General features: G+C 46.9%; 1 protein-coding gene across 5 annotated transcripts in view; it reads right to left on the bottom strand.

Annotated features, from left to right (window-relative positions):
- Positions 1-202: 202 nt before the first annotated feature.
- The window catches only part of NUP98 (nucleoporin 98), a 435,464-nt gene continuing 410,808 nt past the window's right edge, over positions 203-24,858 (bottom strand). For all 5 annotated transcript variants that reach the window (XM_029601961.1, XM_029601960.1, XM_029601962.1 and 2 more), the window contains one exon: positions 203-1,927. In XM_029601961.1, coding sequence (XP_029457821.1) covers positions 1,713-1,927 — 215 coding nt within the window. In that variant the 3' untranslated portion in view covers positions 203-1,712. The remainder of the gene's footprint in view (positions 1,928-24,858) is intronic.

The following is a 24,858-nucleotide window of genomic DNA, read 5'->3' as shown; positions in this document are numbered from 1 at the left end:
TGGGGTCCTGAGTCCATCTGGTTACACACTAGAAAAACTTATTTAGCTGATCAAAAATCTGGTGGCAGGGGAGAAGAAATTAGAAAAATCAGCTGGTGGTGCAGCAATCCATATTGAACTCGCTCGAAGGAAATGACGACAAACACCTACTAAACTCCAACATCGCTTCGTACAAAAAAATAAATGAAATCACATTTAAGGCTTTCAGCAACATTATAAACATTTTATTCTTTTTAAAAAATTAGTTTTCAGAAAACAAAGGGGGAATATCTCTATATCATTTATTCATAATTTCTGTTCTGAATAAAAACCTCATTACATTATCCTCATGCACAGCAGACACACTTTGTTCAGTCACCAGCGATTCTGTGTGGGAAAGTGCCAGCATTACACAACACCCAGAAAACGGGGAACATGCTAAGACTCAGGTTTAAGAATCAGAACATGGGGGGAAAACATGTGCTAACACAAACACACACATACAAACAAAACGACAAAGTTACACTGTGTACAGCGGAGACACTCATATCATAAAAATACAACTAAAGCATTATATTGTATGCTTAAAAAAATATACACATTTCTCATTAAATGGACAGTCAGGCTTCACCCCCCCCCCCTCCCCCTATACAAAACCCAGGGCAAAGCCTGCATGGTCTCCCGCACAGCTTGTAAAAGCATATGCTCCATGCACGCTGTGTGCTCCCAGCCCAGTGAGGGGCTGGCCTGTCGCAGTAGGCCTTTGGAAAGCGTACAGAAGAGACACCAGCTGTGCCTATTTTCCCAAAGGCCTACTCTGATTAATTACATGGGACCCTGGCTCAATTGGCAATTCCACCCAAACAGCTGAGGCATGCGATGTTTGGATCTATTTAAACACCCCCGTCACGTATGCTCCAAGGGTGGGCTCCGATACACAAGCCTGCCCCCTTCTTGGTGCATTACTAGGCTGGGTTCTAATACACAGCCCCTCACCCTACCTTTCCAAGTACACTAGAAGGCCGACTCAGATACACGGAGTCCCTTGGCTTCTTCCAGCCTTGCTCCAAGCTGGGCTCTGATGCATCCCCCTCCAGGTGTGATCCAAGACTGTTATGACACACTGTACACCCGAGACTGCTTCTCTCTCATGGCTGAGCACAGAGCGCATGATATGATGTGCACATGGTTCCAGTTCAACAGCAGTCCCTCGTTTCAGTTTCAGAGAGGTGTAAGGCAGCTTACTATATAAAGGCATTTTATCCTCTTACATCTCTCTGAAAAATAAATCACCTCTCCTGTGTAACAAAAACTCACTTTAAAAACATGGATCTTAGACACGCTGATAGTTCATCAGAAAAGGCTAGGCTAGAGCTGATGCATGGATCACCACCTCGCCGCCGGCTTCAAGAACTCTATATTCTTTCTGGCCCTGCTTGTGGTGAACAAAAATAAAAATATTTTTCAGCTGCCACTCGGGCCCCTCTGCTTTCAAAGACCAGGCTCCAAGTCACTCAGGGAACCATGTCCTGGCGGCTGTGCTGTCTTAATTATCCCCACTTTACAATAGTCCGGCAGCTGTCGCTTTACTGGAACCACAGCACACACTATGGAGAAAGCACCTCAGAAGCTGGGAAGGATGTGGAGGGTAGAGGCAGGTGATCTACCCCATAAGAGGGGGGAAAGGAAAGAGGCCAGTAGCAGAAGAGTACATAGAAGCAAGTGGATATTTGTCATTGACTGCCAACAGTGAGCTCCTTTAAATAGGACTGTGTCAGGCTGCGCAGCTCCTCCAAGGCATAGTCCTCTGGCATGGGAAGCCGGCCAATGTGAGGGGCAAGCAGGCGCAGGGGAACACGGACGTCCGGGGCAGAATCGCTAATGGGCTCCGGAGAATGCTGGAAGCTTAAGACCGCCCGTAGGATGTTGGCAACACGTTTAGCCATATCTAGAAAAGGAAAGGAAGAACGTGTGAGTTTCACATGGAGGTTTAGTTGGAGAACTGTAGTGCAATCAATGCATGAAGTACATTCAGTGTGCCATCCATTTATTTAAGGTGGTCTCAAAAGGAGTTAAGCAAAGTTATTTTGATGACTATGCAGCAGTTTCAGAGAATTCAAAGTCCCAAATACTTTGTAAGAGTATCACTCAGTCCACCTTCCAGATGCTCACTGAAGTTGCTTTGCCGTTTCTGCCCCGTTATCTGAACAACCTGAACACTCTCCCATGGAAACCCATTATCCTTGCTCTGTCGTGTCTCCAAAATTCAAGTGGTTACTAGGTAGCTCAGACAGGCTTGTACTTAGCCGAGAGATTGAGTACTGACAAACCAGGCAGAGTGGTTTATAGCCACCATTTGAGCAGCTGGAGCGCGAGAAGACTGCTTACTCTTTGTAACAGGAACATTATAATCCTGTCGTGTCCAATGGGCAGGTTGAACATTAGGGCTGGTCTCCTGTGGACTTAATGAGCACAAGCCTGAACTATCTAGTAACCATTTCTGACTATGCTACCACCAAGGATTTCTCGTGGCTGTTGCTCCCACGTGGCTATTAAGAATACTGATAGGATATTGATCTATTTTTTACTAGAATAAGTTGTTTGGAATAAAATTACATTTAATGGATGCGATGGATGGTTGGTGTGAATGTCAGAGTATGTATGGTTATGTGTATTGGAAGAGTGAGAAACATTTTAGTTAGGTTTAAAGGGTTCATTACGGTTTCACAACATTTTTTCTACAATATGTTTTTTAAAGATTTACTTGTGTTATACACTGTGTGATATTATAGATTTATATTAAAGTTTGTACTTAAGTCTATATAGTGGGTTCATTAATATCGTTCTGTTTGGTACTTCTGGGTCTCCCATGCCGCTAGGACCATTTGGCTTCCCATCAATTCAGCCTTTGCTCAGTCCATAGCTGCCTGAAGGAGCAGAGCTCACGTTTCTAGACCTGGAGGAGATTCAAATCTTGGAAAATCTACAACTGAGCAAGTTAAAATGAAGCAAAAGCATAGTGAAACTATTGTGCCAAGTGAAACAATGCTGGGTGACGTATCCTCTGATTCTGTGCAAACCAACATTCAAGCTTAGACTTTTGGAAAAACAGCCTGCCCAGAGGTGCTCACAAATAATTCCACGTTTCACATTCTGCAATTCTGCTGCTCTCTGGTAACCCCTGCGCTATGCTGCCAGCCAGAAAATTCTAAACTTTCCAATATTTGACAAGTTCTTTATGAAATCTTGTTTACATACCATTGTTCCACACAATGGGATAGCGCAGGGCATTAGAGGGCTCTACTCCCTTGAGCAGGCCATAGGTGGCAGTGCAGCTTTCATCTGCCTTCAAGTGCTTTCATTAATAAGAACCTGCCATACTGGGTCAGACCAAGGGTCCATCAAGCCCAGCATCCTGTCTCCAACAGTGGCCAATCCAGGCCACAAGAACCTGGCAAGTACCCAAACACTAAGTCTATTCCATGTAACCATTGCTAGTAATAGCAGTGGTTATTATCTAAGTCAACTTAATTAATAGCAGGTAATGGACTTCTCCAAGAACTTATCCAATCCTTTTTTAAACCCAGCTACACTACCTGCACTAACCACATCCTCTGGCAACAAATTCCAGAGCTTAATTGTGCACTGAGTGAAAAAGAATTTTCTCCGATTAGTTTTAAATTAGTTCTGTTATCTCTATTGTTATTGAAGTCCACTGGTAACTACCCCTTTTACCAGCCTTGATCCTCCAGCTCTCCTGCCTTTCTTCCTCTATCTCGCATTTTACTCCGTTCCTCACACCCCTGTTATATGTAACTATTATTCTTTTCCATATTACCCATGTTATATGTAAACCGGTATGATATCTCTTGATGAATGTCGGTCAAAAAAAACCTTAAATAAAATTAAATAAATGTGCCCCATGTTAACTTCATGGAGTGCCCCCTAGTCTATTATCCGAAAGAGTAAATAACCGATTCACATCTACCCATTCTAGACCTCTCATGATTTTAAACACCTCTATCATATCCCCCCTCAGTCGTCTTCTCCAAGCTAAACAGCCCGAACCTCTTTAGTCTTTCCTCATAAGGGGGCTGTTCCATCCCCTTTATCATTTTGGTAGCCCTTCTCTGTACCTTCTCCATCGCAATTATATCTTTTTTGAGATGCGGCGACCAGAATTGTACACAGTATTCAAGGTGCGGTCTCACCATGGAGCGATACAGAGGCATTATGACATTTTCTGTTTTATTCACCATTCCCTTTCTAATAATTCCCAACATTCTGTTTGCTTTTTTGACTGCCGCAGCACACTGAGCCGACGATTTCAATGTGTTATCCACTAGATCTCTTTCTTGGGTGGTAGGCACCTGATATGTAACCTAACATTGTGCAACATTGTGCTCAGGTTCTCTTATTCTGCTGCCTTCCGAAAATATATTTAACAGATTGTACAGAGCACAAATTTGTCAAGGCGCAGACCTGACTGCTCAGTGCTTCCTAACTTGTCAAAGGAAGAAGAAATGCTGTCACTGTTATTTAAGGGATGCAAAAGTCAATGTGTTATTTAGGCTCTGCCCTTCAATGAATTAAAGCTGGCTGGGACTGGCTGCAGGTCTCAATTTGCATATTTAACCACCTACCCCCTAAAAGGCTCAAAGCAATGTGCAAAGTTCTGGAAAGGAAAGAGTCTTGTTTGCTCTCTTCAGCAGGTCCTCCAATATGAAGCCAGGCAAAGCCTCTGTACACCTCTTCTCTTACACTAGGGATCTGTTGCAGATCCACAACTGAACTGGATGGGAAAATAAACTGAACTTATCTCGAAAAGCAGAGTTGCTTCCCTGTAACAGGTGTTCTCCAAGGACAGCAGAATGTTCATTCTCAAACATGGGTGACATCATCAGATGGAGCCCAATACGGAAAACTTATGTCAGAGTTTCTAGAACTTTGACTAGACACACTGAGCATGCCCTATACCACAATGTCCATGCGGGGTCCCTCTTCAGTCTTGTAACAGATTTATAATTAAAATAAATAGGAGAAACCCAACTCTGCGGGGTGGCAAGCAGGTTTCATGAGGACTAACATCCTGCTGTCCTCTGAGAACACCTGATACAGGTAAGCAACTCTGCTTTCTCTAAGCATAAGCAGGATGGTAGCCCTCACACATGGGTGAATCCCTAGCTACAGGCTGCTCCCCAACACAAAAGGGGAACCACAAACACTCAACCAGGTGCCAATAGGCACAACAACAGTGTTGTTGGTATCAGAGGGGGAAGACAGCCTTAACCCAAACAGCACGCCCTAGGCTGGAGAGATTTGGGTTCTACACCTCAAACAGGTTCAGAAGGACAGACTGACCGAACTTACTTACGCGGCCATCCCTATCCAGACAGTAATAGAATGTGTGGAGAGAACTCCACATCGCAGCCTTGCAGAGCTTCTCCACAAGAACTGCTCGCAAGTGGGCACAGATGCTGCCATGGCTCTGACAGAATGAGCCTTGACATGACCCCAAATACGTAGTCCTACCTGGGCATAACAGAAGGAGATGAATTCTGCTAGCCAACTGGAAATTGTCTGTTTGGCAACAGCAATACTCAACCTATTTCTATCAAAAGAAGTAAAATTGGGTGGACTGTCCATGGGCTTCTGTCCGTTCCAGGTAAAAGGCTAAGGCTCATTTGCAGTCCAAACTGTGGAGTGCTCATTCGCCTTGGTGCGAATGAGGCCTGGGAAAGAATGTTGGCATGATGATGGACTGGTTAAGATGAAAGTCCATCACCACCTTAGGCAGGAACTTAGGGTGCGTACGCAAGACCTTCCTGTCATAATAAAACAGTGTAAGGTGAATAAGTCACTAAGGCCTAGAATTCACTGACCCTGCACGCTGAGGTGGCTGCCTCCAAAAATATGACCTTCCAGGCCAGGTACTTCAGGTCACAGGTGTGCAGTGGCTTGAAAGCTGCTTTCATCAGCTGAGCTACAACTATGTGGAGGTCCCAAGACACAGCAGGTGGCCTTAGGGGAGACTTCAACTGAAGCAGGCCCTGCATAAATCGTACAACTATACAGAGATGGGTATATCATCTACACCTTGGTGGTATGCACCAATTGCACTGAGATGAATGCTCACGGAGTTGGACTTTAAGCCAGCTTTTGATAGGTATGGAAGATCAAGCAGTTTTTGTGCAGGGCAGGAGAACAGATCTAGGGCTTTTTGATCACGCCACACAGACAAACCTCCTCCACTTCAATCCATACAACTTTCTAGTGGAAGGCTTTCTAGAAGCCACCAGGACCAGAGACACATCTTCTGAAAGATCAAGGGGCTGCAGGATTAATCTCTCAACATTCAGACTTTGAGCAACAGGGCCTGGAGGTTGAGATGCCGCAACCTGCCTTGATCTTGCATGATGAGATCTGGGGAAGTCCCCAGACTGATCGGTCTCTGGATGGACAACTCCCATAGGAGTGGAAACCAGACCTATCTCAGCCAATGAGGAACTATGAGGATCATAGTCTCCCTGTCCTCACGAAGCTTCAAGAGAGTCTTTGCCACTAAGGGAATCTGAGGATACGCGTACAGAAGAACCTTGCCCCAATGATGGGCAAGGGCATCAAAGGCTGGTTTGCAGTCTGACCTGTACAGGGAACAGAACAGAGGCACCTTCCTGTTGCAAGTGGACATGAACAGATCCACGTCTGGGCTCCCCCAGATGCGGAATATCTGATTCATTACCCCCATGGTGTCTGAAAGCTCAACAGCCTGTTTGCTACAACGTTCTCTGACTTGGCCAGGTACATAGCCCTGGGCACCACCCTGTGAGACAGTGCCCAGATCTGGACCGCTTCCTGCACAGGAAGTACGATCCTGTGCCTCCCTGCTTGTTGATATACCACATTGGCTACCTGGCTGTCAGTTTGGATCAGGACAACTTTGTTGGACAGCTGACCTCTGAAAGCCCATAGCATGTACCTGATCGCCCGAAGCTACAGGCCTTGGCAAAGTTTCCTCCTTGGAGGAACTGGCGATGACCACCATAATCGGTAGGAGGCCCTCTGTGCCCTGCCAGGAACAGAAGCTGTCCTAGGAACTGAAGCCAGCTGGGTCAGTAACACCGATGAACACATTGGGCTTTTCCAGAACCGGTACAAAGATGGGCAGCAGTGGGTCCAGTGCCATCAGTGCCACAGGATCGAAGCCCTGCAGCACCCGGCCCACTGCTAGCTGGAATCAGTGCAACAGCTCCTCCTCAAACGTTGCTGATGCCAATACCAACTAGGAGGAAGGAGAGGTGGCCAGATCCTCTTCAGACCCTTGAGGTGGATTGGTGACTGGCATCAGGATCAGTGGAGACTGTTGCGGAGTCCCATCACCAATGGAGTACTGGCACTCTTTACCGCAGTTTTGCTTTGGGGGTATTGCAGCATGAGCCGGTGCATCCCCGTGCCCAACACTATGCATCGATGGGGCCAGTGCCAATGCTTCTTTGGCTTCCCCTCTATGCGTGCCCTTGTCCTTCCCCGGTGCAGAGGCTGATGACTAGGAACCAGACTTCCTCGGCAACTCTATCAACCAATGGCATCAACGGAAGCAACGATCCCGCCGATGTCAATGGTTTGGTGTCCATCAGTAGGGCTCTTTGATCCTTCGATGCCAATGGCTCGATTTTGATCTGAACAGCTGCTCCATTTCAGGGTCATCTGGGCATATAAACAGCAACCCTGGATTTCATACAATGTCCCCAGGCAGAGGGCACATATCTCACGGTCTTCAGGCACACTGCTGAAAACCAGATGTGGCCATGTTGGACAAAATAAAAGGGGCATGAACTGAAAACGATGGCAGCAGGGCATCAATGGCTGGAGGGCACCAATACACTGCTGCCATGAGGAATAGACTGTGAAAGGAAACTTACCAGAATCGCCGAAAACCCTGACTAGGAGAACTACACAGAGTTCTCCTAGTCAGGATGGACACGGTGACGGAACATGGAAAAAATGCAAAAACAGTGAAAAGGTGTAGGAAATTTTAGAGAGCTATTTAGTACCATGATAGAAATTTGTGAAGCAGAGAATCACTGATATTACTAGTGAAATTGACATAAGGCCTATAAGTTTTGAGAATAAGTATGCCATTTTTCTTAGCCTGTTTGTAACAAGAAACAAGTCATGAGATCAGATATATAAAAGAGCAGTTACTCAGGAGCTAACTGTGCAGATATCAGGGAAAACAGGACAGTAACAACTTAGCCACACCTAAGTGTTTGCTGATGTGATAAGGACAGACAGCTGGGGTCTCAAGAACACATGGGAGCAGCCCAGAGAAGAAACTAGAGCAACAGGCAGAAGAACTAACTTAAAAAGAGCAACATAAGACAAACTGTTTGAAATCAGCGAAAGAACAGCTCAGAAGAAAAGCTTTTTGACAAGGGGGAAAGCAGACAGTCACTCAGTAGTGCATGGTTCAGAAAAATGTATCTTTGAAAAATGCTAATGAAACTGGAGAGTTAGGGCATCCCAACAGAGAGGTTCCAATGAAAGCAAAAGTAGTCCATATGCCTATAAGTGAAGAATCACCTGAGCTAAAGAATTCCAAATTATTCCTATCAACTGAAAAGCAGGTTGATAATACAAACAAAACGCACTTTGAAATGTCTGTATGCCAATACTAGAAGTCTAAGAAGTAAGATAGGAGATTTAGAGTGTATAGCAGTGAATGATGAAACAGACATAATTGGCATCTCAGAGACCTGGTGGAAGGAGGATAACCAATGGGACAGTACTATATCAGGGTACAAATTATATCACAGTGATAGGGAGGATCAACTTGGTGGGGTGTGGCATTTTATATCAGGGAGGGTGTAGGAGTCCAACAGGATAAAGATCATACAAGAGACTAAACACTCAGTAGAATCTATATGTGTAGAAATCCCATGTGTGTCGGCTAAGAGTATAGTGATAGGAGTATACAACCGCCCACCTGGCCAAAACGATCAAATGATGAAATGCTAAGAAATCAGGGAAGTTAACCAATTTGGCAGTGCAGTAATAATGGGAGATTTCAATTACCCCAATATTGACTGGGTAAATGTAACATTAGGACATGCTAGAGATAGTTCCTGGATGGAGCCCAACCACTGAGACTGGCATCCGTGGTCACTACCACCCAGTCCGGAACTTCAAGATCCACTCCCTTCTCCAAATTGGACCATGATAGCCACCACGAGGGACCTGGTCTCTTCCTGGAGTGGTAACGGCACTTGAAACTCCTCCGACATCTGATTACAATGGGATAGGAAAGCTTTCTGTAAGGGACGCATGTGCGCAAAAGCCCATGACATCAGATCTAGCGTAGAAGCCATGGACCTTAAGACCTGCAAATAATCCCAGACCTTGGGGATCGGCAGGTTCCTTAAATAAACCACTTGTGACTGCAACTTGAGAATCCTTTCTGGGGTGAGGGACACCTTGCCCACCAGGGTGTTAATCTCTCACCCAGATAGTCCAAGGACTGAGACGGGACCAACTGACTCTTTGCCCGGTTTATCACCCAGCCTAGGGACTCCAGGCGCTCCATCACTCACTGGATGGAGGCGAAACACTCCACTTCTGACTTTGCCCAAATGAGCCAATTATTGAGATAAGGATGAACCAGCATTTCCTCTCTTCTGAGGGCTGCCGCCACTACCACCATCAACTTTGTGAACGTTCTTGGCACCGTAGCCAATCCGAAGGGTAGGGCTTGAAACTGAAAATGCTCTCCTACCACAGTGAATCACAGAAATCTGATGATCCACCCTGATGGGAATATGGAGATATGTCTCCATCAGATCGAGAGAGGCCAGGAACTCCCCATTGCGCACCGCCGAAATCACTGTTCGCAACGTCTCCATCCGAAAATGTGGGACCCGCAATAACACATTGACACTTTGAAGAACCAGAATGGGCTGAAACGAGGCCTTCTTCTTGGGAACCATGAAGTACAAGGAATACCTTCCCTGACCGTGCTCACTGAGCGGCACTGGGAGAATGGTTTCCAATCACTGCAGGCGTAGTAGAGTGTCATGCACCGCTGCTCTCTTGGCAGGCGAAGCGCAACGGGACACTATGAAGGCCTCCTTGACAGGTCGAGAAAATTCTAACGCGTAGCCCTCTCATTATTTCTAGCACCCACTGATCAGAGGTAATTCTGGTCCACTCCTCATAAAAAAAAATGGGACAATCTTACTCTGACAGCCAAGAGGGAGGAGAGGACCAGCCTGCCTTCGTTGGGCAGGCTTGGCACCTCCACATTCTGTCCAGAACCCTCTCTGGCTGGTCTACAGATCCCCCAAAAGGACTGCTGCTGTCCTGAGCCCTGCTTCTGTGAAGAACTGGACGAACTTCTGCTGGCATGAAATCTCATCTCATGGTAGCAAGAGTGAGACGGAAAGGTGTTTTTAGTGCCCTTCTTATCCTCAGGCAACCTATTCCCCTTAGAGTCTGTCAGACGCTTCATCAGCTTCTTCAGGTCCTCACCAAACAATAACTGTCCCTTAAAAGGGAAAATCAACAAGTTGCGTCTTCTACCAAACATCCGCTGACCAACTGCATAGTCACAGAAGCCTTCGCATGCCCACGTGGACACCATATTCCTAGCCGAAGTGTGAAGCAAATCATGGAGAGCATCCACATAAGCCACACCCACTTCCAGGAGAGCATCCTGGCCAGCAGCCGCAGGGGTACCTCCGGTGGTCTCCTGCGCCTCCCTGAGGGCTGGCGCAGGAGACAGCCCTCCTGAGGGCTACAGTCTGCGCCAGCCCTCAGCCCTGAGCCTGAGGGCTGGCGCAGACTGTAGCCCTCAGGCTCAGGGCTGAGACCTTAAACAGCCTCTTCAACAGGATCTTCAGCTTCTGATCCTCGACATCCTTCGAAGCTGCCAACCATCTGCTGAGACAGAGAAATACTGAAGGACTGCAGGTGGCACTCTTGGTTATGTAGCAGTGCCTCAAAGTTTTTTGTTTTCTGCCTCCATCTGCTGGTAGGGATGCATAAACCCACTTATCTGGACTGATCTGGGTATGAACAGGAACGACTGTGTCATGAAGCAATTGATTCAAGAACCGACAGGGGGAGCTAATTCTCAGTTGAGCATAGGATTTGGTGAGAGAGGTAACGGTGGTGGGGCTACTTGGCAATAGTGATCATAACGATCAAATCTGAAGTAATGACTGGGAGGGGGACAATATGTAAATCTATAGCTCAAAACTACATCTTCAAAAGGGAAACTGATAAAATGAGGAAAATAGAAAAAAATGAAAGGAGTGGCTGCAAAGATTAAAAGTATAAGGTGTTGACTGTTTAAAAATACAATCTTAGAAGCACAGATGTATTCCATGCATTAAAGGTGGAAGGACGGCAAAACGATTACCACCATGGTTAAAAAGTGAGGTGAAAACTGTTTTAGCCAAAAACAAAAACTCCTTCAAAAATTGAAAGAAGGATCTATCTGAAGAAAATAGGAAAAAGCATAAGCATTGTCAAGTTAACACTGATAAGGAGGCTAAGAAAGAATTTGAAATGAAGTTGGCTGTAGAGGCAAAAACTCGAAATCTTTTGAAAATATATCCGAAGCAAGAAACCTGTGAGTGAGTCAGTTGGACCAAGGGTTTAAAGGGGCACTTAGGGAAGATAAGGCCATTGCAGAAAGACTAAATTAATTCTTTGCTTCTGTGTTTACTAATGAGGATGCTGGGGAGATACCTGTTCCGGAGATGGTTTTCAAGGGTGATGATTCAGATGAACTGAAACAAATCATGGTGAAACTGGAAGCTGTAGTAGGGTAATATTGACAAACTAAAGAGTAGCAAGTCACCTGGACCGCATGGGTAAGCATCCCAGGGTTCTGAAGGAGCTTAAAAATGAAATTTCAGATCTATTAGTTAAACTTTGTAACCTATCATTAAAATCATCCATTGTACCTGAAGACTGGAGGGTGGCCAATGTAACCCCAATATTTAAAAAGGGCTCCAGGGGCGATCCAGGAAACTATAGACCAGTGAGCCTGACTTCAGTGCCGGGAAAAATAGTGGAAACTATTCTCAAGATCAAAATCGTAGAGCAAATAGAAAGACATGGTTTAATGGAACACAGTCAACATGGATTTACTCATGGGCAGTCTTGCCTAACAAATCTGCTTCATTTTTTTGAAGGGGTTAATCAACATGTGGATAAAGGTGAACCAGTAGATGTAGTGTATTTGGATTTTCAGAAGATGTTTGATAAAGTCCCTGATGAGAGGTTTCTAAGAAAACTAAAAAGTCTTGAGATAGGAGGTGATGTCCTTTCATGGATTACAAACTGGTTAAAAGACAGATGGAGAAATTACTTATCTGATAATTTCATTTTCTTTAGTGTAGAGAGATGGACTCAGGACCAACAGGTTATGCTCCCCTGCCAGCAGATGGAGACAGTCAGATTTCAAAGCTGATGTCATCCTAAATACACCCCTGCAGTGACCTCAGCCCTTTAGTATTTTCTTCAAAAGCCACTGTGGACATACTAATTAAAAACTTGATTATAAATGATTAAAAATGGATAACCATAACCGTATTCAACCAATCATAAACACTGAACCCCAGTAAGAATACAGATGCCCTGATCTAAGGACTGGATGACTGTTTACCCATAATCTCTTGGAATCAATATCCACTCCATGGGTGAATCCTTGGCACTGTTTTTGGGCAGCCATGGGTGGGATGTTGAGTCCATCTGTCTACACTAAGGAAAACAAAATCATCAGGTAAGTCATTTCTCCATTTCCTAGTGTGTAGCCAGATGGGACTCAGGACCAATGGGTTTCTCTGTAAGAAATAAGCGCACCCCCCTCCCCCCCCCCGCTTATTTCCTTTACGTTATCTGTAAACCGATGTGACACCTCTGATCTAATGTCGGTATATAAAAATGTATAAAATAAATGGAGGCTGCGTCTTCTCGGGCCCGTACGTCCAGGCGACAGAACCTGGAGAAGGTGTGCAAGGACGACCACATCGCTGCTTGGCAGATATCAACAGGAGACAGTAGCTTAGCTTCGGCCCATAAGACTGCCTGAGCCCTGGTGGAATGAGCTTTAACCTGAGAAGGTAATGGCTTTCCTGCCTCCACATAGGCTCCTGTGACCACATCCTTAATCCAGTGAGCTGTAGTAGCCCGCGAAGCTGGTTTGCTCTGCTTCCTTCCACCGAAGGACAAACAGGTAGTCCGTCTTTCGGACAGGTTCTGAAACTTTCAGATACTGCACCAAAAGTCTGACATTTAAATGGAGGATGTGGTATTCTTCCATGTCCTTGTGCTTATCTAAGGATGGCAACAAAATGGACTGTCAAATGAAACTGAGAATACCTTGGACAAGGAGGATGAAACAGTATGAAGCTGTAACACTCCTGGAGTCATCCAGAGGAACGATTCCTGACACAACAATGCCTGCAGTTCAGAGATGGGACGTGCCGAGCATATAGCCACCAGAAAGTGTTTTCAAGTTTAATTAATGCAAGAAAAGACTGCGCAGCGGCCGAAAGAAGGGCTCTGCCAAAATTTTCAATACTAGATTAAGATTCCACAAGGGAACCGGCCACCTTAGGGGTGGGCTGGAGGTGCTTCATCCCTTTCACAAAGACGGGCTACGTCTGGATGAGCCAACAGACGGGTTCCATTCACCTTTTTTTATTTTATTTATTTAGAATTTTTATATACCGGCAATCATGAGAACATATCTTGCTGGTTTACATAAAACAGGAGTGCATTATATGCATAGGAAACTAGAACTATGGTGATCGAAGGTTACATTTAACAAGGGTAGCCTAACTTGGAGAGGGAAGAAGATAGGAGAGAATAGAAATGGTTAAATAATATACAATTTAAGTATAGTATACAAAATAAATGTTATATACAGGAGGCATGGTGTTTTAGGAGTCATTGGATTGTGTCATTGGGTTGTGTCCGGAAAAGCTTGCTTGAATAACCAAGTCTTAAGTTTTTTCCTAAAAGTTAGGAGGCAGGGCTCCTGTCTGAGGTCTGTAGGAATGGAATTCCACAGAAGAGGGCCAGCTGTGGAGGTGGCGCGATCTCTTATGGTAACGTGTCTGGTCGTTTTCGCTGGGGGAACTTGGAGGGAGCCTCTGTAAGCATCTCTGGTAGGTCTGGTAGAATTATGTGCTTGGAGAGGGAATTGAAGATCGAGGGTGGTGAGTTGGTGTATAGTTTTGTAGGTGATAGTTATGGCTTTATACATGATGCGGAAGTATACGGGTAACCAGTGAAGCTCTTTCAGGTCGGGGGATATGTGGTCTCTTTTCCTTGCGCCTGTCAAGATTCGGGCTGCTGAATTTTGAACCATCTGTAGAGGTTTGGAGTAGGATGAAGGTAGACCTAGCAATAGGGAATTGCAATAGTCTAGTTTCGAAAAAATGACTGCTTGGATGATCGTTCTAAAGTCTTGAGCGTGGAAAAGAGGTCTTATCCTTTTCAGGACCTGGAGTTTATAGAAGCAGTCTTTGGTTGTTTTGTTGATGTGTGCCTTGAGGTTTAGCCGGTTGTCTATTATTACTCCTAGGTCTCTAGCTTGTGTGGTAGGCAGATTGGTAGGAAGAGTACTGTTGGAGGTGTTGTTCTCAGGAGAGATGAGTAGGATTTCAGTCTTGGAGGAATTTAAGATGAGGTGTAGGCTGTTGAGTAGTAGTTTGATTTTTTGGTGGCATGATTCCCAGTAGTCAAGAGTATTAGAGTAAGTGTCTTTGATAGGGATGATGATTTGAATATCGTCTGCGTATAGGAAAAACTTTAGATTGAGGTCGGTGAGAAGTTGGCAGAGAGGAAGAAGGTAGATATTGAATAGAGTCGGAGATAATGACGAGCCTTGTGGGACTCCTATGGCAGAGTCAAATCTAGAGGATTCCTTGTTTTGGAGTTTGACTTTGTAACCTCTATTGTTGAGAAAGGTTTTAAACCAGGAGAGGACGGTGCCGCTGATTCCTATGGACGACATCTGGTTTAGGAGGATGGCGTGGTTGACCGTGTCGAACGCTGCGGAGAGGTCTAGCAAGATCAGTAGGAATGAGTTTCCTTTGTCAAGGCCCAGTAGGATATGGTCTGTCAAAGATATAAGGAGGGATTCTGTGCCTCGATTTTTTCGGAATCCGTGTTGTGGGGAGAGGAGGAGATTGTTGACTTCGATGTAGTTTGAAAGTTGAGAGTTGACTAGTTTTTCCATGATCTTGGCGATGAATGGAAGGTTAGCTATGGGGCGGAAGTTGTTAGGGTCCTTCGGGTCAAGGTTGGGTTTCTTTAGGAGTGGTGAGATTGAGGCCATTTTGAGATCATCTGGGAAGAATCCTTGGGCTAGAGAGCAATTGATGATGTTTGTCAATGATGTGGTTATTGTGTCTGGAATAGATAGAAGTAGTTTGGTGGGGATGTGGTCTGCAGGGTGAGACGAAGGTTTCATTCTTCTCAAGATGGCTTGTATCTCAGTGGATGAGACGGGCTCAAAAGTGTTTAGGCTGGAGTTTTTGAAGGTCGGGTGTTGATATGTTGGGAGGACGTCAGCAGTATTGGAAGGCAGTTGAATTAAAAGATTGTTGATTTTATTTTGGAAGAACTGAGCTAGTTCATCAGCTTTAGACTGTGCTATGTCGCCGGGGATTTCTCGCGGTATGGTTTGAGTGAGGCTGGAGACATAAGCGAAGAGAGCTTTAGCATCAAAGACCAGGTTGTGAATCTTAGATGCAAAATAATCTTTTTTTGATTTTGAGGTGAGGGCTTTGTACTGGTATAGTGTGGATTTGTATGAAGAAATGGTGATGTCACAAGGGGTTTTACGCCAAGTCGCTTCTTTCTTTCTTAAGCTTTGTTTTAGTTTTCTAAGTTCATTGGTGAACCAAGGTTGTCTGTTGGAGGCATTGGTGTGAGATTTTTTTTATAGTTGAAGGGCAGAGCTTGTTAGCTATATTTTCTGTTATGTTGTTCCAGGAACGAATGGCAGTGTTCGGGTCGGTGAGATCTAGTAGAGGGAGCTGTGAATCCAACTGGTTGTTAAGGTCTTCGGGGGAGCATCGCCTCCTGTATTGGAATGAAGGTGAGGGGATATTAGGAGTGTTGGTTTCTTTCAGAGCGAAGGAGGTAGAGATGAGAGTGTGATCCGACCATGGAACCTTTTTGTTCTTCAAATTGGATGTAGTCGTAATGCCTTTGTTGATGAAAAATCAAGTCCAGAGTGTGACCCGCTTTGTGTGTGGGTTCGTTGACTAATTGTTGGAATCCCATTGCTGACAGGGCTGTGAGGAGGGTTACGCAGCTGTTAGATGGTGAAGGATTGTCTATGTGCAGGTTGAAATCTCCTAAGATGATTGCTGGAGAATCCAGGTTGATGAGCGTAGTGGTGATTTCAAGGATGGGGGAGACATCGGATTCTAGGAGCCCTGGGGGGGGTAGACAAGAAGGATTTGAAGATGTTGTGATGTGAAGAAACCGACTTCCAGTTTTGTATTAGAACTGAATGGGTGTTGGGTGAAGTTAAGGCTTTTTTTTGGTAGCCAGAAGGATTCCACCTCCTCTTTTTTTCAGTCTCGGGAGTGAGAAGAAGTCATAGGTCAGCGTAGGGAGTTGGTTTATTAAAGCTGTATCTGAGGGCTTGAGCCATGTTTCGGTTACTGCGCAAATATCTGGCTTGGCGTCGGTGAGGTAATCATTGAAAATTAGGGATTTTTTTGTTAGGGATTGTGCATTGAAGAGTGAGAGTGAAAAGAGGGTGAGGCCTAAAAGCTGGGTGATTGGTGCAATCAGAATAGGGGTGAGTGTTTTTAAGTTGTAGTGAAGGGCTTGTCTGGCAGATGGTCTTTTAGGTAGGAGGTGGTGTTGCAAAGTTGGTATTGGAAGAGCTGAAAGCATTTTGGAAGGTTCGCTGGGTGGTTGCTTGCAGGAAGAGCGCTGGGTGGACGTTGCAGGATGAGCGCTGGATGGTTGTTGCAGGATAAGCGCTGGATGGTTGTTGCAGGATAAGCGCTGGATGGATGTTGCAGGATAAGCGCTGGATGGATGTTGCAGGATAAGCGCTGGATGGTTGTTGCAGGATGAGCGCTGGATGGATGTTGCAGGATGAGCGCTGGATGGATGTTGCAGGAAGAGCGCTGGATGGTTGTTGCAGGATGAGCGCTGGATGGATGTTGCAGGATGAGCGCTGGATGGATGTTGCAGGATGAGCGCTGGATGGATGTTGCAGGATGAGCGCTGGATGGTTGTTGCAGGATGAGCGCTGGATGGTTGTTGCAGGATGAGCGCTGGATGGACGTTGCAGGAAGAGCGCTGGATGGTTGTTGCAGGAAGAGCGCTGGATGGACGTTGCAGGATGAGCGCTGGGTGGTTGTTGCAGGATGAGCGCTGGATGGACGTTGCAGGAAGAGCGCTGGGTGGTTGTTGCAGGATGAGCGCTGGATGGTTGTTGCAGGAAGAGTGCTGGATGAGCGCTGGATGGTTGTTGCAGGAAGAGTGCTGGATGAGCGCTGGATGGTTGTTGCAGGAAGAGCGCTGGATGGACGTTGCAGGATGAGCGCTGGATAGACGTTGCAGGATGAGCGCTGGATGGACGTTGCAGGAAGAGCGCTGGATGGACGTTGCAGGAAGAGCGCTGGATGGACGTTGCAGGAAGAGCGCTGGATGGACGTTGCAGGATGTTGCTGGATGGACGTTGCAGGATGAGCGCTGGGTGGTTGTTGCAGGATGTTGCAGGATGAGCACTAGATGGAAGTTGCAGGATGTTGCAGGATGAATGCTGGGTGGTTGTTGCAGGATGTTGCAGGATGAGCGCTAGATGGAAGTTGCAGGATGTTGCAGGATGAACGCTGGGTGGTTGTTGCAGGATGTTGCAGGATGAGCGCTAGATGGTTGTTGCAGGAAGAGCGTTGGATGGATGTTGCAGGAAGAGCGCTGGATGGATGTTGCAGGAAGAGCGCTGGATGGATGTTGCAGGAAGAGCGCTGTGTTAGCACTGGTATGGTGCTGGTGGGGTAATGCTCGGGGATAGCGAGAGGCGAACCGAAGGGGCGAAACAAAGGGGCAGGCCCCTTTGTCGCGCTCCTTCTTGCGCGCGACGCCGAGGAGGGTGGTGGTTTAAATACCCCGCCGGTCGGTCGCGCCTCTGTCGTCACCTCCGCGATGTTTTCGTGGGCGTTTCTTTTTTGTGATGGCGGTTCCGGGCGAGGTCTCGCGGCTCGGGTCTAGGCCGGCGGAAGCGAGGGCTCGTGGCCCGGGTCGAGGCCGAAGAGGGCGGATGTTCGCGGCCTTACAGGTAGGTAAGCTGCTGGAGAGCTTCTGCAGAGAAGGGCCGGCGATCGGCGCAGGAGCCCGAGCGGGGCGAGCGGAACAAGAGGCCTTACCCCGACGGGCTTCAGCACCGATCGCCCAGGCCAAGTTCACCGCTGGACCCCAGGGAAGCAAAAGACCCTGACCCTGAAACATGAGCGCACCACTACCTGGTAGGAGTTAAGGGTCAAACCTTTATTCAAACCGTCCTGCAAAAAAATCCAGAATAAATGGGATTTTGACCACCTGAGAGGGACATCATGTTCATCGCACCATGGCTCAAATACTTTCCAGACCTGCACATACGCTAGGGACATAGAGAACTTCCAAGTGTGGAGTAAGGTGGCAATTACTGCCGCAAATATCCTCGCTTCATCAGGCGAGCCCCCTCAAGGGCCAGACCGTAAGACAATTGAATCAGATCCTCATGAAAGATTGGTCCCTGCTGAAGCAGGCCCCTGTGTGGTGGGAGGGGTGTGTCTCTGCCAGCAGACTCCACATATCACAAATGCCTGGGCCAATCTGAAGCTATAAGTAGGACTAATCCCCCAGGCTACGCGATTCTGTGAATGACCCTGCCCAGCATGGGCGACGGAGGGAAGGCATATAGCAATATTTCTTCTGGCCAGGTCTAACCTAGAGTGTCTGTCCCCAGGCACCACTGATCTCTTCTGCGACTGAAGAATTGGGGAATCTTCGCATTGTGGGATGTGGCCAGCAGGTTGATGGATGGGAAAGGCTTTGGCTAACAATGCCCACTCTCCTGGATCCAGACTCTCCCCTGCTTAGAAAGTCTGCTCTGATATTGTCTTTTCCTGCGATGTGGGTGGCTGAGATCACCTGTAGCTGTATTTCCGCCCATTCCGTAAGGAGATTTATCTCCTGTGACACCTGCTGGCTCTTGGTTCCACCCTGGCGGTTGATGCAAGCTACCATCGTTGCATTGTCATACATTACACGGACTGCTTGACCCTGGAGTCTGTGGCTGAATTGTAGACAGGCCAATCTGACTGCCTGGGCTTCTAGGCGGTTGATGTTCCAGTGGACCTCTTCCTCAGTCCAACGTCCCTGGGCCGTTAGTCCCTGAAAGTGAGCTCCCAGCCCCGGAAGCTTGGGTCAGTTGAGGACCAGCCAGTTCGAGGATGATAGGGGTACAACCCTGCTCAGATAAGCTTCCTGCAGCCACCACTGGAGCCAAGAACATAGCATCATCGGTAACTGGAGGCGAATCGAATAGCCTTGAGATTGCAAGTTCCAACGTGACCATAGTGAGCGCTGACGTGGTCGCATGTGTGCCTTCGCCCACGGCACTATTTCCAGGGTTGCCATCAAACCGAGAACTTGGAGATAGCTCTACACCACTGGGCATATCGTGATCAACTATTGACGCACTTAGGACATCAACTTCCTTATCTGCGTGGTTGGAAGGAAGACCTTGCCCTGCTTGGTGTCAAACCGGACTCCTAGACATTCCAAGGACTGGGAGGGCTTGAAACTGCTTTTGTCCAGGTTTATGACCCAGCCAAGTTCCTGAAGCAAGGAGGTTACCCTGTTGGTCACCTGGAGACTCTCTTCCACAGACTTGGCCTGGTTCAACCAAATTGAGGAGACTTATCAAGGTTGACTCCACTGCCTGCCTCTTGTGCTGGGAGTGGCAAGGAGAGATCATTAACATGTCCCAAGGAGTAATGTGAAATTCCAGTGCATATCTTTCTCACCTAACCTCCAGTACCCATTTGTCTGAAGTGACCTCAACCCACTGCTGGTCGAACAGGAACAGTCGACCCCCTATCTCCTCGTTCCAAGGGTGGTTCGGCAAAATTTCACTGGGGGGTTCAGAACAAATCTGAAGCAGAGCCTGCCCCTCCTTGGGCTGTTGACTATGAAAGGACTGAGACCTCCCAAAGGGCTGAACCTCTGAAATGTCAAGTTTCTGTAAGGGCAAAAGCGTTGGCAACCCCTGGATCGATCCCTGATAGGCGAGGGGGCGCTGTAACTGCTTTCTCATATTCTGGTAGCCAGGGAACTGGAGATTCGCCCCATTTACTGGCCAGCTTTTCCCATTCGCTTCCGAAAAGGAGTGATCCTTTAAAGGACATTTTTGTAAGATTTGCCTTTGAGGTTGCGTCTGCTGACCAATTCTGCTGCCATAGCTGTCTTCTGGCTGCCATAACTGAGGCCACACCTCTGGCCAAAGTACGGATTAGATCAGAGCTCATGTCAGCTAAAAAGGCAGTGGCGGGTTCCATAACTACTCTGGAATTCACCCGAGTCATCCACCTCCTGAGAGAGGAGCAAGCACGAACTACCTACCAGGGCACAAGCAGCAATCTATAAGGAAATTGCTACTGTGACAAAGGCCTGTTTAAGGATGGACTCCATCTATCATGCGCTTCCTTTAAGGCTGCTCCTCCCTCCACTGGGATAGTTGTTTGCTTAGAGACAACACAGACTAGCGAATCCACTTTAGGGATATGCAAACGCTCTCACTGCAGGATACAGTGAGTATGGAGCTTCTAACCCTCGCCCCCCCTTTAAAACTTGCTTCTGGGGCATCCCATTCCAGGTCAATCAACTCCTTGACGGCTTCTAGTACTGAAAAGTAGAGAGGGGCTTTCCGTAGGGAAATAAGAATGGGATTCTTCTTTGGTTCCATCAGAGTCTGCCCCAGGAACTCACAGCATCTTCAGGGTCTGGGAAAACAGGGCCAGCAATTCATCTCTATGGAAAAAGCATAACATGATTCGATACGGTTCTAAGCCAGGGGGAATTTCCCCATCTTTCAAGGAATCTATATCCTCCTCTTTGTCCGTGTCATCCGTGTCCCTGCCAGGGATACCTTTGGTGAGACGAGGCATGCATCGAGGTCTGCCAATAGAACTGGGAGAGGGAGGGCTTACCAGCTGAGGTTCCGTCCGGAGAAGGGCAAGTGAGGTAGCAGACTGCGCCTGTACGAAGACTGGAAGGCCCTGGAAAATTTCCACCCAAAAGAAGGCAGACAGGACCATGCCTAGCCCAAGAGGTACTGGGGTAGGTGCTGTTGAGTTTCCCACTCCCATGGATGACCCAGTCACAGGTGTACTTATCAGGAGTGCTTCCAAGTTAAGGCTGTTGCTAACCCATTCTCTAAACAGGAGTTGCTGGGCTTAGCAAAGTCCAGGGAGGCCAACTCTCCCTGGGCTTCCTCACAGTGCTGACATAAGTTGGAATCCAGGTCAGACCGTGAAGGCCTAATATGACAAACAGCACAGAGAGAAAGGTGCTTATGTTTCTTGGCTGCTGGAGCCATTGGCGACGGTAACTTTGCATTCTGTTGGCTCGTGCTTAAAGTGGCCGGTACCCCTATGGAACCTCAATCTAGTACTAGACTTCCTAGCGGGAGCCTCCTTCAGACCTCTCCGTGGTCTGTCCCTATGACTCCTAACCTTGAAGGCTGCATGCCTAGTGGCAATATGTTCGGCCCGTCGCATCTCCGAACTCCAAGCACTATCCTGCTGAGAACCGTTCCTCAGGTTCACACTGGGATCCATACAGCTATGCACGGTCCCCTCCTTCCTCCCAAAAAGTGGTTGCTCACTTCCATCTAAACCAAACCATTTCTCTGCCATCTCCAGACGAACATAAGGACTTGGAAGAATCTCGCCGTCTTCGACATCTTAACTTCAGCAGAATCCTAGTCCAATACCTGGAGAGGTCGGAATCCGTACGAAAGATGGACCACCTACTTGTCCTTCACTGCGGGAAGAAACAAGGGGAAGCGGCCTCGCAGGCAACCATAGCCCACTGGATAAAAAGTAATCAAGGAGACTATGTAGAGGCAGGCAAGCTTCCACCTCTACAAATCAAAGCCCATTCCACTAGAGACCAGGCAGTGTCCTGGGCGGAAACCAAGATGCTGTCACCAGCCGAGATCTGTCGGGCAGCGACATGGTCCTCCATTCACACCTTTGCCAGGTTCTATTGCCTGGATGTTCAGGCTCAGGAGGACACAGCATCCGCAAGGGCAGTACTAAGTGGACCAAGGGCAGCCTCCCACCCAGTTCGGGAGTAACTTTTATACATCCCATTGGTCCTGAGTCCATCTGCTACACGCTAGGAAATGGAGAAATTACTTACCAGATAATTTCGTTTTTCTTAGTATAGACAGATGGACGCCAAACACGGAACCTCGGGTGACAATCCCCGAGAGCAAGACAAACAATGGTAAGCCACGCTTTCCTCTAATTAGGACAGCCATTGTTACCGGGTGTCGGCGTTTCTCGGTTGAGTGCACTGGCGGTCTCCAGCTATAACCCACATCAACCAGTTCAGGTTAATCAAGTTATTCAAGTTAACCAAAGTTAACCAAATTAATCAGCAAATCACAATTGCTTTTCAAAGAGAATACTGAAGAGCAGAGCTTCCTGCAGGGGTATATGTACTAGTGCTGAAGTCAGATTGAAATCTGATTCCGTCTCCAACTGTTATCAGGAGCACACTATACCCATTGGTCCTGAGTCCATCTGTCTATACTAAGGAAAACGAAATTATCAGGTATGTAATTTCTCCATTAATGAAGATGACTTAGGGAATGGTCTCTACTATTACTGGCATCAGTAGCATGGGATCTACTTAGTGTTTGGGTACCTGCCTTGTACTTGTAGCCTGGATTGAAAACAGGATGCTGGGCTTGATGGACCCTTGGTCTGACTCAGTATGGCAATTTCTTATGTTTTTAAGTTCTTACAGTGGTTAATGAAGTGCCTGATGAGCCATTGCTGGGTTTCCCAGTTCTGTGTTTCTGTATTTCCAGATACCGTATTTTTCGCTCCATAAGAGAGACTTTTTTTTTCCCCCCAAAAGTGGGGGGACAATGTCTGTGCACCTTATAGAGCGAATATAAAAAAAAAAAACCTAACAAACCCCCCCTACACCCAAGACCTGCCAAACTAATCTACTACAACCCCTCACCCTCCTGACCCCCCCCCCCCCCCCCAAGACCTGCCAAAAGTCCCTGGTGGGTCCAGCGGGGGTCCGGGAGTGATCTCCTGGACTTGGGCCGTCAGCTGCCAGTAATCAAAATGGCGCCGATGGCCCTTTGCCCTTACTATGTCACTGGGGCTGCGGTCCAGGAGATCGCTCCCGGACCCCCGTTGGACCCACCGGGGACTTTAGGCATGTTTTGGGGGGGGGGGGGGGTGTTATTAATTTAAAGGGTTTGGATGGGTTGTTTTTTTTTTTTTTTGGAGGGGAGTTCCCACAGAAAGAAAAGTTTTCTGATCTGGAGAGTGAACCGAAATGGCCCTCCCCAGACCTGAAAACAAAATGGGGAGAAAAAAAAATGTTATGCACTCATCTAATTTGCTCCATAAGATGCGCAGACGCCCGGGGACAGAGCCGGTTTAGCACAAATTTATTTTTTTTTTCGTTTTCCCCCTCAGAATCCTAGGTGCGTCTTATGGAGCGAAAAACACGGTATATCAGACTCACATTGGAAACTGTGAGGGGAAGTATTTGTGTATATTCTTCAAAATCTCTAATCTTGTATGCTTTTATAGCTTATTCCTCAGACTTATAAGTAAACTTCTATACTTGTAAGTAAGTGTGTTGTGTATTCTGTAACATATAACCTACCAGTCAGCCACCTTTTACTGAAGGATATTTTCCACAAGGCTAAAACCCAGCCAAAGTGAGCTCACTCGCACCGTAAGGCTTACAGTTCTGTGAAAAAATAGACTGGAGAGGACCCCACGTGACTGTGTGGTATAGGGCATGCTGGGCATGCTCAGTGTGCTAGTGAAAGTTCTAGAAATTTTGACTTAAGTCTTCCGCATAGGGGCTCCATTTGATGATGATCTCACCCATGTATGAGGAATACCATCCTGCTTATCCTCGGAGAATACACTACTTTGTTATTTTCCTGCATTATCCGACATGCTCTGGAAATGTCCCCAGTAAGTAGAGAGACAATTCAAAGATCTGTTTTAGCTCTCTAGGCTACATGGATAATTAAATGCTAGCTAGCCCAGGCCAATTTCTGCTTGGCAATGGATTCTATCATATACAGAACGTTGTTCCCTTGCTCTGGTTTGTGGCAGAGCTAACTAGAGGAAAATTAGTTTCTTACCTGATAATTTTCGTTCCTGTAGTAACACGGATCAGTCCAGACACCTGGGTTTTGCCTCCCCTCCAGCAGATGGAGACAGAGAAGTTTTTCAAAACAACCCTGGCATATATACCAAGGTGCCACCCACAGTCCCTCAGTCTTACGTAATGTCAAAGCAGAATGGAATAAAACCCAGTTCAACAGCTAACTTAAGGTTCATTGAAAGCCCCAACTGGGAACAGAACTGGCAGAATCAATAGAACAGGTGAGAATGCATGGTAAATAAGCAGACACAAAAACTTTATACGAGCGGACTCTCCGTTACTTAAGTGCACACAGCTATAGGGCGGGGCTCTGGACTGATCCGTGGTACTACAGGAACGAAAATTATCAGGTAAGAAACTAATTTTCCTTTCCATGTACATACCCGGATCCGTCCAGAAACCTGGGATGTA

This window comes from Rhinatrema bivittatum, chromosome 5 (genome assembly GCF_901001135.1).
Source record: "Rhinatrema bivittatum chromosome 5, aRhiBiv1.1, whole genome shotgun sequence".
NCBI lineage: Eukaryota > Metazoa > Chordata > Amphibia > Gymnophiona > Rhinatrematidae > Rhinatrema > Rhinatrema bivittatum.
This window is presented reverse-complemented; position numbering and strand designations above follow the sequence as displayed.